This window comes from Ostrea edulis, chromosome 2 (assembly GCF_947568905.1).
Source record: "Ostrea edulis chromosome 2, xbOstEdul1.1, whole genome shotgun sequence".
Lineage (NCBI taxonomy): Eukaryota > Metazoa > Mollusca > Bivalvia > Ostreida > Ostreidae > Ostrea > Ostrea edulis.
Genome location: NC_079165.1, coordinates 108,671,299 through 108,688,036, shown reverse-complemented (window position 1 = coordinate 108,688,036; position 16,738 = coordinate 108,671,299). Strand labels below are relative to the sequence as shown.

The window sequence follows — 16,738 nt, the reverse complement described above, 5'->3', positions numbered from 1 at the left end:
ATTAATTGTATACATTTTCCGTATTTAAACTCGTAAGACTACAAAACATACGAGTTACATTACGTCAAAATACATTTCCATCAGACATTATGTATCTTCTTTTTCTTGCAATTGAAATGGGAAGCATATTCATGTATTACTCTACTGTAATATGTTTCTGTCTGTCTTCGTCTATTTCATGTTAACATGAGCATTCTCAACCTTTCAATTACCACTGGGTCAATACAAGTCCGGGGTATGCAATTGGCAAACTACTTTCATAGTCATTACGAGCAAGAATATTTCTTCTGAAATTTTAAAAAACCATCATTTCTTAGTTCTTGGTACCCAAGACTGGAAATGCATTATTTCCTATAACTTTTACTACTTTCTACTATTGAACATCTAACGGAGCATGTACTGATACCCCCAGTTCAAAGTCAACTCCATTGTAAATACACACACTTTATTTAAATCTAGCAAGCATGATCCACACATACAGCATACATGTGTATGTTTGCGTGTGGTGGTGGTGTGATTTACTGCCAATATACAAAAACAAAAATAAAGTATTTCATAGCAAAGACAAATTACCTAACATTTGATAAATGTTATCCTAGTAAACAAATACTCTATCAACCTCAGTAAGTAACATTGTTTACAGTAAATACTATACACTTGTACTCTAGAAAACCAGTACATAATGTACGAAAAACAATTTCGTCAGACTAGAAAGTGAAAAATTAATGTTCCTAGAAACTACAAAATATTACACATAAATAGCTAGAGGAAAACATTCCCATCAATACATGGAAATTGCAGAGTGCACAAAAAATTCACACCAAACGTTTCACATCATAATTATATGTCCTTCAATACTATGAAAGTTAATATGAACCATATCATCATATACTTTGAAAACGTTACGATAAAGCTATGAATTTTATAACAAGCGTGCACTCTGAACATGTTACCAAAAATGCATTTTCGCAAGTAAACACGCTGTAAACATTCAGTTAACAACAATATGTACATAAATTCTCTTGTAGAATAATTTGCATATAAAATGTCAGATTTAACTTACTATCTTAGAAGTTTCTCTCATAGAAAAATATAGGGCTTTCAGCACAGGTGACTAGTAATCTAAATGGCTGGTAAATTGTACTGAAGCTCGTGCACCCACGAAAAATGTAAAATCCAAGCTAAACCGGATATTGAAACATTCAAACAAATCCGAAAATATATGGAACTGAAAAATCCGGAAAATATTTGGTACAATGTTAAATTGGCCATAACAGAGCATATAACAATTTCGTAGAGAGAGAGGGGAGCTTTTACAATCTACCTTGGGTCAAAGGATCGATAGCTCTTTACTTAATGGCTTATATAGTAAGGATACATGCTTAAAAATAATCTTGACTCCTGGACATGGAACAAAATAGCTGCGTTCAAATATGAGGAGAGATGCTTCTTCCAAAACTGCAAACATTTAGGCCTCTGAATCAGGGATATTAAGGAAGGACTCTATGGTTTATTAAAGTTCTAAATATAAGTGAAACTATTTGTTGGTCACAAGTTGAATTTCAAATTCGTTTTCGTGCTTCCAGATAACCACCACCTATGAGTTGACTTTGAAAATAGCATATAGGGAACGAATATATCCTAATGTCTTAAGGGGTTTAAGGTTGAATTCAGTATTGCTGTCATTTACATTGATTATTTCTCTGGTAGATATGTATACCAGTATTTGCAGAACCGACCAGACCCACAATTACAGAGAGTAAATTTAAAGAAAAACTATTTTCGCCTAGTTTCAATTTAGCAGCCATTTCGATATGTTTCGCATTTGTAACTGCTCACAAACATATTAGTATTGCACAACTTTATCACTGGAAATGTAAAGTCACATTCATATAAATACCATAGTACATATGCTAATCATTATTTTACTAATATTTTGATACAGTAAAAATTATTCACTTCTTTCCGACCCCCACACACAAATTTAAGTGCATAATCATTATAAGGAGAGAGCCGTCAAAGAAACGTGGACATGATGTCAATTCTGGTGTTGTATTTCATTGTCTAGGCCGCCCTCATTTTTCATATATGAGAAACGTTATTGGAATATAGTATGAAAGGTGAAGATAACGAACAGTGAACAATCTCATAACTCCTATTAGCAACACAAAATAGAAAGTTAGGCAATTACGGACCCCTGGACGTACCAGGGGTGGGTTCAGGTGCCTAGGAGGAGTAAGCACCCCCTGTCGACTGGTCACACCTCCCATGAACCCTATATCTTGATCAGGTAAACGGATACATTCGTATGGTACTGTCAAAATTAGAGTGCCAAGAATAGCCCAACAATCGGTATGAATGAATTATTTCCCAAATCAAATCACAAATGTATAGTTATTTACAACTTACATCGAAGATACATAATTACATATATCTTTTCCTCAATTTCCACGTGGTCAAACAGTAGAAGTTTGCCATTTCTTTTCAAAAGTAGGAAAAGCAATGCTCCATGAATGATTTGGTAGATTTTACTCTTCAAACTGACCAACTGATTATCTTCATTCTTCATTATGAGGACACGGATATCTTTTATGGATATGGATAATCATATTTATATTGTGTGTAAAATACATAATCAAGACAGTGGTAGATTTTGAAGTCATGATAATTACATTTAAGTTTATCATTGCATGTTGATCACCCGAGTCACACATGTAACATATTGATATCAGTATATGCCCATCGTTGTACGTCGTTCGTCCTGTGTTAACAACTGAACATTTTCAACTTCTTTATAACTACTTTTCCATTTACATTATTTTACATTTGGTATGAACCATCTTTGAAACGAGGGGGCATAAGTTGTGAATTTCAGGACGTCATCCCCTAAGTCGGGGGGGGGGTACTGATAAAAAAAAATGACAACGTTTCATAAAGTGTATTACATACAAGTGTACATGTTTAAAAAAAAAAACTAAATGCAGTCGTGTGGATTAAAAAGGCCTCTACTCAAATATTAAATTTCCCAAGGGTAGAGGGTCTAACCAGGGGAGGACTAGACTTTGCAAAAAGTGTTTATATGTATTTTTTTTAAATAACCCGAATGCACTTAATGCTCCTTTGAAACCAAATGAGAATTCATAAGAAGAAGAGAACCCTTACTATAAGTGTAAATTTAATGAGTTCAGGGATGTGGGTTTTGGTTCAAGGGTGGGGAAAACAGTCATAGTGATCAAGTGTCTTGATAATTTGAAATTTTTCTTCTTGATTGTGCTGATACCGTAAAAAGAGAACTGGATCTTTGGCAAAAACTGAAAGGGATGCACCAACATTGTGAATTTCGTTAACTCAGGGTAAATATTCCAAGTCAAAAACGCTGTCAATATGGCCATGTCACGTTACTGTTCATTATATTTGATAAAGTTTATTATTATTATTTTTTATGCAAAATACTCGAATCTAATTGGTGGAGAAAGATTTCAAAAAACGTGTTGTTACAATCTGAGAACAGAAAGCCCGCATTTAAGGGTAATAATAGCTAGCAATGGGTAACAGTCCTTAAAACGTGTGTTACAACAGGGGATGCTTACTCCCCCTAGGCACATGATCCCACTTCTGCTGTGTCCAGGGGTCCGTGTTTGCCCAACTATCTATTTTGTATTGCTTATAGGAGTTATGAAATTGATCACTGTTAATCTAAATAAAATTAGATCCTTTGATCCGCTCATCTACTATCGCTACACAAGGATCTAACAACTCCCCATTAGAGGTCATCTCAGCTTGAACTTTTGCAATGACCAATCAGCGATCGGCTTGAGAATCTTCGGTGCGATTGTATATTCTCGGAACGACGACTTCCGAACGTATATATAAACAAGTAAAATGGATGCGGCCATACCAGCCTCACCGTCCACACCACACAGGATATATAGTTTATGTAATATTTGTTGTCTGTGCGGGTTTTCATTTCTAATAAAAGAAGTTGATCGAAACGGTACTGCGACATTAAAGAAGCTTTCGAAGCTGAAACTTAGGCTGACCGATGAGAAAAGGGATACCATACAGAAGATTATCGAGTTGCCGCCACACTCGGAGGGAGTTTGTGTAATGTGTTTCACGAAAGTCGAGAAAATCATTAAATATAAGAAAGAAATCGATAGCATCATATCCGTTTTCAGAGAAAGTAAGCGCAGGTTCGAACTTGGCATACGGTGATCATGGATAAACGTTTAAATAATGTTGCTGGCATTGAATTGAAAATAAATACTTATTCAGGAGGAGCATGTAGCCCTTTACCAAAATTATAAATTTCATGATCCCAGGGATAAGGGTTTTTGTACCAGGCTAGGGCAAAAGTGGTCATAGTGATTAAATGTCTTTATCATTTAAAAGAATGTTCTTTGATTTTTCTGATACTATATCAAAACTAGATGCAGAATTATGGAAAGGGGAAAGGGATGTACCAATATTGGAGATTTTGCAACCACAAGAGTAGAGGTTTAAAGCAAAAGGCGAGGTCAATAGATTTTGACAATAAACTTCATAACGTTTCTTCCAGAGTTCCTGCTTCCAACTTTTATATTGTTTTATATATGTCGTCAAGTCCGTAAGATACAACTGAATTTAACTTCATTAGAACAATAATTATCGGGAAATCAATTCAAAACATATTTTCGTTTTTGATCAACTACATGAACCCTGAAGTAGCATATTGAGAATAAGGTGGTGGACACGCTTTGGTAAATCTAGGTTAGGACATTTTTAAAAATGAGAACTTAATATCATGCAATATATGAAGTAAGTCTTAAAATAGTGATACTTTTCGCTCCTTGATTTTGATCTTACAAGAGAATTGTTGAATAAATAAAATATACCGGTTCTGTCTTCAATTCGTGATTTTAGTCTTGAATCTAACGTGTTGAAATTTCGTGACGAAAATCCCTATTTTGTATATACAGAATATGTTCAAACCAACATCTAGTTAAAATCAATTTTCTTCACCGGGATATAGTTATAAGGATCATACAGTGAAAAACACCAATTGTCGTTTTACATATCCTCGATCCCTTATGAATATCTATGTAATGAATTACATGCGCAAATGGATAGTAAAAAAACCTATACATGATGTTTATCAGCTCCTGGAAACTAAAGAATACGTTAATACCGTATTATGACCTACTTTATCAACCTGATTACCATGTACCTTTATACTTCAGAGATGTGTACGAAGAAATAACAGGGAGGGAAGATGGGCATCAGTATGAAGATATTTCCACTAAAGGTTTGTCACGGTTTCTTATCAGTTACACTGATTGTCAGCCAGCTGTGAAATTGAACAAAAGTGTAGACATCTCCATATCAATTGTCAATCCATTGTTTTTCTTTATTTTTAGAAAAAAAAGAAATTGAAATGTGAGATTCTCTCTTTCTCTCTCTCTATCTCTCTCTCTCTCTCTCTCTCTCTCTCTCTCTCTCTCTCTCTCTCTCTCTCTCTCTCTCTCTCTCTCTCTCTCTCAATTTTAAAAATGGATTTTTCGAGTTTTCGCTGTCATATATTATCTATCAGATATTTTACAGGCAACCTTATGAAAGCATACAGGGATCCAGTGGTGAAAATAAATATGAAAAACTTTCAACAATTGCTGATAAGCAAGGTATTGTTTTAGTCCAGTTGAGTTGAAGTATCAAGTGAGATTCTTTCATGGAAAATTACCGGTATCATTGATGTCGTCTTTGTTATCTAAAAGAATCAATTTCAATATTTGCAACAAGCAGTTCTAGTTAAAGGGGATTCAAGTTTGTTTAAATGAAGCGCCATTGCTTCTTTAAAGAAGAGATAACTAGAAAATTGTATATCATGTTTCTCGGCCAGATATTGTAATAGTGTGTCCAGGATGTCGTATGTTTGAGTCAAACTTGTAATTTGGTCACGTCAAACTGAAGACGTAACATTTTTATACTCCTTCGTCGACGTTAGGCATTTAGAAGGGGATGTCTTTTTTTTTCTTTAAATATAACTAGAAAATTGTATATCATGTTTCTCGGCAAATAGTGTGTCCAAGATGTCGTATGTTTGAACCCGGCTTGTAATTTGGCCACGTCAAACTGACGACGTTTTTTATACTCCTTCATCGACGTTCGGCATTTAGAAGTGGATGTCTTTTTTTCGAATATGACCTTAAATGCAACTTCCACTGCTTCCATCGAATAATAATCTTAAATAAAGTATCCATGATACATACAGGTCTACACCCCCCCCCCCTTGTGTTCATTTTCAAACTTACAAAGCATAAATTCAATTAAAAAAAAAGAATTATAAAACCATATAATATAGTGTTATAAATATCATGATAGCATATACAGTGGTAGTGCATATCAATCTAAAACTTATACGGTACCAATTTTGATGCACCAGATGCGCATTTCGACAAATAACGTCTCTTCAGTGATGCTCAACCGAAATGTTTGAAATCCAAAATAACAATGAAGTTTTAGAGCTATTATAGCCAAAAACAGCGTGCCAAAAAAAAAGTGGAGTCGAATATGACGGATAGATATTGTAGCTGTCAGCCGGGTTTGTACACCGGTGACCAGATAGTTCGGTGGGTAGAGCACCTGAGCAGAGAAATTCAGGAGACCCGTGCATTTTCTTCCTTCCTGTTACAGTATAAAATTCCATACAAGGGAAGCCGTAGGCCGAGGAAACACGGGTTACGTGCACATGTCAGTTTGAGCCAAGAAAGAAATAAACAATTTCTATCATATCTATCTTAAGTATAGTATACATAGATTTAAAACACTTTTTTTCCGATTGATCACTTCGCGATCGTCAGCTAAGAGGAAGTCGAGGGATTTTACTATGTAATATGCACGATAAGAGAAATACACAAGTATGTGATTTGAAAAAAAAGCTATTGCTTTAGTATCCTTTTCTCAATTAGTTTAGTTAATTATTTTAATGACAAAGATAAGAAAATTTTGTTGCTGATAATCGCTTTGTTTGAAAGTAAAATAGCATCACATATGACGTCATAATCCACAGTTTGCATCGGCTGTGTTATATTTCCCGCGTTTTAACATACATTGAGCATGGATATACAAGTAATTTCAAACGGAAAGTAATAAATACATTCCCAATGCAACAGTACTATCTTTCTATGTGGAATAAATATAGGGGAAAAAAACATCAGTTCATTTTTCATAGTAAGATCCATATTTGTCTATATTATCACCTTCGGCATTCATAATATGTTTATGATGTGACTGTTAAGACGAGCGAAGATCCACAACGTCTTGGGACACAACCAAACTCCCCGCCGAGGCCTCATCTAGATAAATACCTCTGCCGGCTGACGCAGTAGATAAACATATTTGTATATTGTGAGTCCGCGATTCTCAAGCGGGCAAATAACACACAAGAAGTAGTTAAAACGTTAAAATATTGACATTAACAGAATTAATATAAAAGCATGTATTTCTATTTTAAACATACAGTGATCAAAAGATCACTAAAAAGCAGCGTGACTCTGTTCAAATCATAGTGTAAAGCAATGGACTTGACGTTTACATTCTTGTTTGGAACTGTTTACGTTTAACGTTATGTTTTGCTTCATTCTACAGTGATGTTACACGGTGTACGCGGGAGCGTGGTTTTGTATTTCCTAGGAAATCCTTATCCCATAATGCCTAACTGGAAGACGAGTTTGGTTTGTGAGTAAACGAACTCTGGCGGAAGTTTGGCAACACAACTTCAGGCATTTTAAAATCTGTCTATTTAATGTTGGAAATATAACGCGCGGTCGATTCTTCAGTGCATTGTGATCTCATTATTAGCTGCGATTGTTTTTCATTCAAACCTAGCAATATTATCCAACACAAAACATATAAAGGTATTAGAAAGCTTGGTGTCTGGAATCTAAAGCATGGTACCTTCCAAACTATTCATTTGTTTTATCTACCGGGTTGGGAATGAAGTATACCGCAGTGACGGCGACATTTTTCGGAAGCATTAACTCTAACACTAACACAGGAAAGGGGCAACTATAGTATTCACAGCACCATAGTAAACCTGAAAACAACCATTGATACTTTAAAAAACTATTCCCACTAACATATATTACAATATATGTAAAATTCAAAAGAAATAATTGGTCATTTATTTCTTAGGGTGCGAAAACATATCTGTTATGGTGAATACTTGGTTTTTAAAAATAGCAAGACTGCCCGTAAGCAACCGTGCTTTTACTTCATTTGAAAGTAAATGAACATCTTAATGCAAATATTGTATTGAATAAAGCCCTAACTTTGATTTGATATAAAATTGGTATCCGTGCGTCTTTCTGTATCAGTTTTAAACAGCATATGAAACACCTGTACCATTTATTACGGAAAGCTAATAACAAGGGTTACAATGACAACTGTAGGGTCCTGTGAAAACCCTGAAAAAATCTGATACTTTCACAATGAGTTACTACAAAATATGTAAAAATCAAATATACTCAGAGATTCATTAATTTTCAATGACTCATGCAATAAATACATTATGTCATAAACCTGAGTTAATATCATTGCACCAAGGTCTTGGTCATTTGTAAAAATGTATCGGATACATTTCTCCTAAGCGAAAATTTTGAGATAACCGGTATGATCCATGTCGATCTAATCTTTTTCGAAATACACTTTACACATTTGAAAATTATCAGTTCCGTCAAATATTACAGAGTCATTTTTTACAAACATTTACGTGTCGCAATATTGAACTTAGGTGATTTATGAACAAACCATTGTGAATTAAGTTGTTCTGCCCTACGGGTTTGTTGAGTGATGGTATCAAAACATCAAAAGGTAATACAGACTTTCCATATCCTCCCCACTCCATGATATGATGTAGACAAACCAGTTTGATAATGAAGATGAGCAGGGAGTCCCCTACCACATTTATAAAATCCATGATTTCTGGGTCTGGGTTTTGACTCATACAATGAAAATTCATAGTTTAAAAATGCAACGTATCATTGGGTCAAATGCTGTCTGACGTGTTTCATATCAATTCTTGGGCCATTCTTGACACACTGATTTTGATTACGATCCCTCCATTTATCTTATATAGATATAGGCTCACCGCGCGTGTAACCGTTCGATACGAGATTGTTTTTCCTCCTAGGTGCCTGATCCCACCTCTTGTATATTTATGGGTCAGAGTTTGCCCCACTCTTTATTTTCTTTGGTTTGTAGGAGTTAGAGGTTGATGACTGTTCGTTATCTTTACCTTTTCTTTTAATTGAAAAACTATTTTAAATGCCCATGAACATCATTCGTAATGTAGATGTAGATTAACACTCCGGACGAATATTTGATATGACGTGACGTATACAGATTTTTTTAAAAACTAAATTGTAGGACAATATTTCTTTAATGATCTTTATACACAGAGAAATGCTGTGCATAATCAAATCAAAATATCCGTTAAACTTATGAATGAATAAATAATACATACCATTTTCACCATAGGACATATTCCATTATATTATTCCTGAAATACCCAATAACTACATATATAGAAAACTGCACAGCACATTGTATGGTTACAGCTGAAGACGTATCTACCAATGTTGCATTGCATAAAAAGAAATAATTCAATGAAATGACCAAACGTCAGAAAGATCGTTACTTTTTCAAAAAGATATGAACCAACCCAGAGGAAAAAAGTACCAATCCAGATTAAAATTGTTAGAAATTTTTAAGATAATCAAATTGCTGCTAATTTCATGAACTTGGTTTTGAATAAAAAAAAAATAGTGTGCTTTATAAATTCATTAAATTGGTAAACTGTTTTTAAGCCAGTAAGTAGAAATATATTTCTGATTGAAATGTTCTATATGACCATTTCTTAATAATTGAGATCGGACGTGGTTGAAAAAAAAATCACAATATTTCAAGATTTATTTGTCTGACATATCTTTTTTTTCAAATCGACATATTTCTTGAAGATTTTAGTTGTTTATTAAAAAAAGATTTATGATTTTTTCTTATTAATATTTGTATCTAAAAACCAGAGTGAATATCAAAGTATATCAGGCATTTGTAGTATATATTCAAATCATCCATCAAATCCCAGGAAAATTTGTTATTTACAAACGCTTTCATTTTATCATTTCATAAAACAATCACAAAATATCATGTACACGATGGTGAATCTGTGAGTGTTTTAACGAGTCATTCAATAAAATATTTTTGTAATGAGCAACCTTAACGTTAGGATATGACGAAGTTTACAACTTTGGAAATTTTCAGATAAGACATCAATACCTGTAGAATTTGGTAATATTTAAATTCAAAATCCAAAACTACTACAAAAGGAGATTGTCCATTGTAAGGCGGAATCTTCTTTCCTATATTATATATTTCTTCTAGAGATTTAATCATACAACATTTTAATTATACAAACATATACGTGTATTTCAAACATCTAAATGTTGAATTTTGATTACAAAATGTCACATCCAATGTCACCTGAATCATCAATAAACATGTGATCTTCCAGTTATGTATCCGATTGTAAAATTTGATTGTAGATAATAAAACATGCTTCTCAAAGTTTCCATACTCATGAGCAAGCATCTTTTTCCAAAAAAACATAAAAACTGAAATGAGTGGGCAAAGATAATTCATGCAAAGTCACTTTGTATATACATGTACTTGCATAAATGGAGAAAGTACCGTTGAAATTTAACATTGAAATGCCCTATGGATACAGTAATATGAAAGTCGAAGATAACGAACAGTGATCAATCTCATAACTCCTATAAGCATTACTTCTAATGTTGTTTACGCCATTGAGTGTAACCTTTGTGGCTTAATTTATGTGGGAGAAACGAAGGGTTCACTTAATAAAAGAATATCGGGGCACAGATTTCAAATAAATAATGGTGGTAACCAACTTCTTTACAAGCATTTTAATGCAACGGACCACTCCGTCTTGTCCATGAGGGTAAGGATTTTGGAAAAAAAATTACCATCACACAAACAATCCAACATTAAGCACCCTTTTTCGTAGACAACGAGAAGATCACTGAATCAGGACCCTAGGTACTGCATTTCCATATGGATGCAATGATAATATATATGGTGTGGGCGATTTGACTAGTACGTAAGGAAATAACGTGAATGTGATGTGACTCTTTCCCAATACCCAAAGACGGAAACGCAGTCATGGACATCGTTCATACAAAAGACCAAGTATAAATGATGTCACGTTTGATTCACTTTTGCCTTACGTCAACATACAATTAGGTCCACATCATATCCGTACAAAACTTTACTCTATTCCATTGAGAGTTTTACACACGTTATTTGAAGAAGCTATGGCTGGTCTATACTTGGATTTTTCAACACCTGAATATAGACTGAACTCTATGATAATGGATGACAGCACTGGTCATGGATGGTATTCCTTCCAAATTATGCCTCCAGTTCCTTAAGCTGAAATTTACAAACAAAGGAAAATATGCCGTCAACATAAGCAAAAGTCTTCGTCATAAAAGGGTTCAGTCGTGTATTCCAACTTATTTCAAGTTCAAGTCTACACCCTGTATTTCCTACAGCTATACGTCTACTATTGCATCCAAACCCTTCAATTATAAACAAACTTTGCAGTGCCTAAATATAGACCATCTTATATGTAATCCACCAACGTGTTCTTGTTCTTCATCTTCTTTCAACCATAGTCCAGCTGGACATGTCATCACTGGTGATGTTGATATAGTTGAGAATGAGGACCTCAATTCATTTATTCTAAAAGGTCCTAAATACAGAGAACCTCGGTCTTTTAATTGGCGACAGAACTTCATCTCTATTATGAATTCTGTCGAAGATTATGCCAGACTATGGGCTAAATATGAAAAAGAAGAACGTGATACATTGTCAGAATGGATTAAAAGCATAAGAGGAATATTAAAATCCCGCATTAAACATATTAAAACAAAAGTACGTACCGTCTATCCTTTTGTGTTTAGTAAACCAAAAGTGATAAACAAATTAGATAGGTTACATGAGGAATATGTTTTGGTTCCAGCTGACAAAACTAGTAACAACATTGTCTTTGCTAGTAAGGCTCATTATTACAATTATACTTTAAACGAACTTGGCATTAATTCCATTTTTGGTAATCGTACTTATACTCCAACTGCCCTTTCAAAACATGAAATTCTTCAAAAACATGCTTCAGTTTTCGACAAATTTAATATTCCAGTCAAAGGGTCGAATGAATATGAGTTACCGTACCTATACTGGATTCCTAAACTACATAAAAACCCTTCCAAACAAAGATACATTGCTGGATCCAGTAAGTGCTCTACCAAGCCCCTATCTTTGCTCCTCACGAAAATATTAACAGCAGTGAAGGAGAAACTTCAAACTTACTGTGCGACTGCATATGCCAGAAGTGGTGTTAATCAAATGTGGATTCTAAAAGATTCTAAAGAAATTTTAGGAAACTTGAAACAGCAGAATGTTTCCCAAATCAAAAACATTAAAACCTTTGACTTTGCAACACTATACACAACCATTCCCCACGATAAATGAAATATTAGACTTTTTGACATAATCGACAGTTGCATCTTCAACAAAAATGGAAAACCGAAATATTCATATCTAGTGATCAGTCATTTAAAAACTTAATTTGTTAAACACCACTCTGATTCCATGTACAAGTACTCTGAAGTTGAAATAAAAAATATGCTAGAGTTCCTCATTGACAATATCTTCGTGGTCTTTGGTGATCAGGTCTCCAAACAGTCTGCCGGAATTCCCATGGGCACGAATTGTGCTCCTTTGTTAACTGACCTGTTTCTATATTCATATGAAGCAGAATGTATTAAAAAAAACTTCTACATGAGAAGAAAAATTCTCTCGCTGTGGCATACAATTCGACATTTAAATATATCGACGACGTTTTGTCTATTTACAATAATAACTTTCATTCATATGTCGATTTGATATATCCCTGTGAACTCGAAATAAAGGACAACACATAGTCGTTCACTTCTGCTTCATACTTACATATTGTATTGAATGTAGACATTAACGGCAAACTGACAATTCAACTGTATGAAAAACGGGATGATTTCAGCTTCTCCATCGTCAACTTCCCATATTTACATACTGATATTCTATTATCACCTGCATATGGTGTTTATATCTTTCAACTGATTTGATATGCAAGAGCTTGTTCTGCGTATAGTCAGTTTGTAAATCGAGGCAAGCTACTGACAAACAAGTTGATGGTAGGGGGGTTTCAACTTCTCGATTGAAGTCAGCATTTCGCAAATTCTATGGTCGTTATAACGATCTAGTTCGTCAATACAACCTATCATTGGATCAAATGTTGTCTGACGTGTTTCATACCGATTGTTAAGCCGTTCTTGGTACACTAAATTTGACTGCGGATAACTCCGTTTATAAGATCAGGATATAAGTTTCACGGCGGGTGTGACGGTCGACAGGGGATGCTTACTCTTCCTAGGCACCTGATCCTACCTCTGGTGTGCCCAGGGTCCGTGTTTGCCCAACTATCTATTTTATATTGCTTGTAAGAGTTAAGAGATTGATTAATGTTCGTTATACTCACCTTTCATGATCCCCAGAGTAGAGATTCTGACCCCAGGGTGGGGCAAACTTAGTATATAGTATTGATGGGTAAGTTTGCTGATGTTGTATAAAATCTAAATGTATACTTTTGTATTGCTTATTTGAGTTATAAGATTGTTTACTGTGCGTTATTCACCTTTCACGGGGGTTGGGACTCTATAAATCTATACTTGAGGATCATGTCTCAAATTCTTATCTCGTAGAAGAAATCCTTTACACTGTGCTTTTATGGAGGGAATCATACTCTAAGGTCAGTTTTCTTTAGTTGGGTTATTTTCACGGGGATTCTATTCTAAAAGACAGGTATTTGAAATTTCCAATCAAGAAGTACAGTATAAATTTTGGTGCGTGTAGTTTTCTTCAGTTTCTTGATAAATTTTATGATTTCTTTGCTATTTTGTCTAATAACAAATGTTATCAAATGTATTATAACTTTCTTTTACAGATCACGACAACAAAGATGAGACTTACTACAACTCCAAGACTTCAACAACTGCTGACGTGTACATCAACACGTCATTTCAGAACTAGGAATCTAGCATGAAATCCAGACAATCTTTTCATGAAAAAGATACAATTTGCCACTAATAGAGAAACACTATGTTTAATAAGTCTTAAATGAACATTGATTAATTGTGAATGCCATGATGCAGATTTCATCTTATATGAAATGTTTTTCTATCTCTTGATTTTGCCTTCTCGTAGACAGTTTAACATTTCCCTTTTGAAATCTTTTAGAAAGTATGTATCTCTGGTTTAGGTGTAGCTAAATTAACATTAATAAGTTGATGCTTAAATAATTTTTTGGGGGGTAAACTTTTATTTCCATATGAATATATACACTCTTATACATGTATATGAATATCTGATTACAAAATATTAGTATATAATATCATAATGACACAAATAACTCTATGTCAACCTATCTAGATCATTGACAAGAATTAAAGATCATCAAAAATAAAAGACCATTTCTTCCAGTTGGTATTGAAATCTACAATGTTATTACTTTCATATGCAGTTGTTTTAGACTCTTAACATACTCTTTATTTCATTTACCAGACTTTGTATGAATAAGTTATTATTTGAACATCTCATTTTATATGTATAATGATTTATCGACATCAACATAATATTAAATGTTTTTAGTTGATTCACTTTTGTTTAATGCTCCACATATGAATATAGTGGCATCCGAGTTTAAAATGGCATTTTTAGTCCAGTGGGGATCCGGGTTAGAATAGGTCCTCAGTACCCCTTGCTTGTTGTAAGAGGCGATTAAATGGGGCAATCCGTCGGATGAGACTGCAAAACCGAGGTTCCGTGTCACAGCAGGTGTGACACGATAAAGATCCCTCCCTGCTCAAAGGCCGTAAGCACCGAGCATAGGCCAACATTTTGCCGCCCTTCACCGGCAATGATGACGTCTCCATATGAGTGAAAAATTCTTGAATAGGACATTAAGCAATATAAACTCAATCCATCAATCAATCAACTTTTGTTTTAATTACAAAGATTAATCAACACTCCAAGTAACTGTTGGACAATGGGGCATCTCCACAACTGGTGATCAATTATTTCTTCTTCGTTTTGACATAAATCATAGAAATTTAAGTTTACTTTGCCAATTTTGAACATGAATCTATTTGTATTCAGAATGTAATAATTAATTTAGAAGTGCAACCATCATAATCTACTATTTTGTGTGCTTGAAAAATGGATATATATTACTTTCCACTATTTTTGTGTGGTGTTGAAAGCTAAATCCGACTTTTTTCATCAACTGGCCTCATCATTTATTCATTTAAGATTTTATACATGTGTTTAGATCCTTTTTTGATAATACAAAACCTTTGATATCCAATGGAATGTATATTTTAAGAGTGATACAAAAAATTACCTTGTGAAAGACCACTTTGATTCCTCGCACAAGTACTCTGAAGTTGAAACAAAAAATATGTTGGAGTTCCTCATTGACAATATCTTCGTGGTCTTTGGTGATCAGGTCTTCCAACAGTCTGATGGAAACCCCATCAACACGAATTGTGCTCCTGTGTTAGCTGACCTGTTTCTATATTCATACGAAGCAGAATTTATTCAAAAACGTCTACGTGAGAAGAAAAATATCTTGTTGTGGCATTCAATTCGACATTTAGATATATTGATGACGTCTTGTCTATTAACAATCATGACTTTCATTCATATGTCGATTCAATATATCCACATGAGTTCGGAATAAAAGACGCCACAGAATCGTCCACTTCTGCTTCATACTTAGATATCTTATTGAAAGTAGACATTACCGGCAAACTGACAACTCAACGGTATGACAAACGGGATGATTTCAGCTTCTTCATCGTCAACTTCTCATATTTATGTAGCAATATTCCATTATCATCTGAAAATGGTGTTTATATATCTCAACTGATTCGATACGCAAGAGCTTGTTCTTCGTATGATCAGTTTTTAAATCGAGGCAAGCTACTGACAAACAAGTGGTTGGTGCAGGTGTTTAAACAGTCTCGATTGAAGACAGCATTTCGCAAATGCTATAGTCGTTATAACGATCTAGTTCGTGAATACAACCTATCATTCTGTAAAATGCTGTCCGACATATTTCATACCGATTGTTAGGCTGTTCTTAGGACACTGGTTTTGACTGCTGATACCTCCGTTTATCTGATCAGGATATAGGACTCACGGCGGGTGTTACTCGTTTACGGCGGTGCTTCCAGAGGTCCAGGGGTACGTGTTTGCCCAACTATCTATTTTGTAGTGCTTATAGGTTTTTGATTTGATTGAAAGATTTTGGATCAGCTCTTTGGACATATAAGGCATGTCCTAATTCTTTCCACTTTTAACATTGAGTGGTATATATCCACACACGTAATAAAATAATAAAGAAAAACTAGAACGACGAAAATAACTCAACCGGTTTCATTTTCAACTTTTAAGAGTTATGACATTATTGCTTAGTTACACATTATAGATTTAACTATGACGTAAACAGTGACGGATTGTGTTGACGCTTTAAGAAAGATCATTATGACGTCATTATACAATGTTATGAAATATTACATGACAAAAA

At 34.3% G+C, this 16,738-nt stretch overlaps 1 protein-coding gene across 1 annotated transcript in view; it reads left to right on the top strand.

Moving 5' to 3' along the window:
• The window catches only part of LOC125680241 (hemicentin-2-like), a 168,386-nt gene extending 153,680 nt beyond the window's left edge, over positions 1-14,706 (top strand). The window contains exons 18-21 of the mRNA XM_056156020.1: positions 5,220-5,284; positions 5,397-5,415; positions 5,581-5,657; positions 14,096-14,706. Coding sequence (XP_056011995.1) covers positions 5,220-5,284; positions 5,397-5,415; positions 5,581-5,657; positions 14,096-14,181 — 247 coding nt within the window. The 3' untranslated portion in view covers positions 14,182-14,706. The remainder of the gene's footprint in view (positions 1-5,219; positions 5,285-5,396; positions 5,416-5,580; positions 5,658-14,095) is intronic.
• Positions 14,707-16,738: the final 2,032 nt, after the last annotated feature.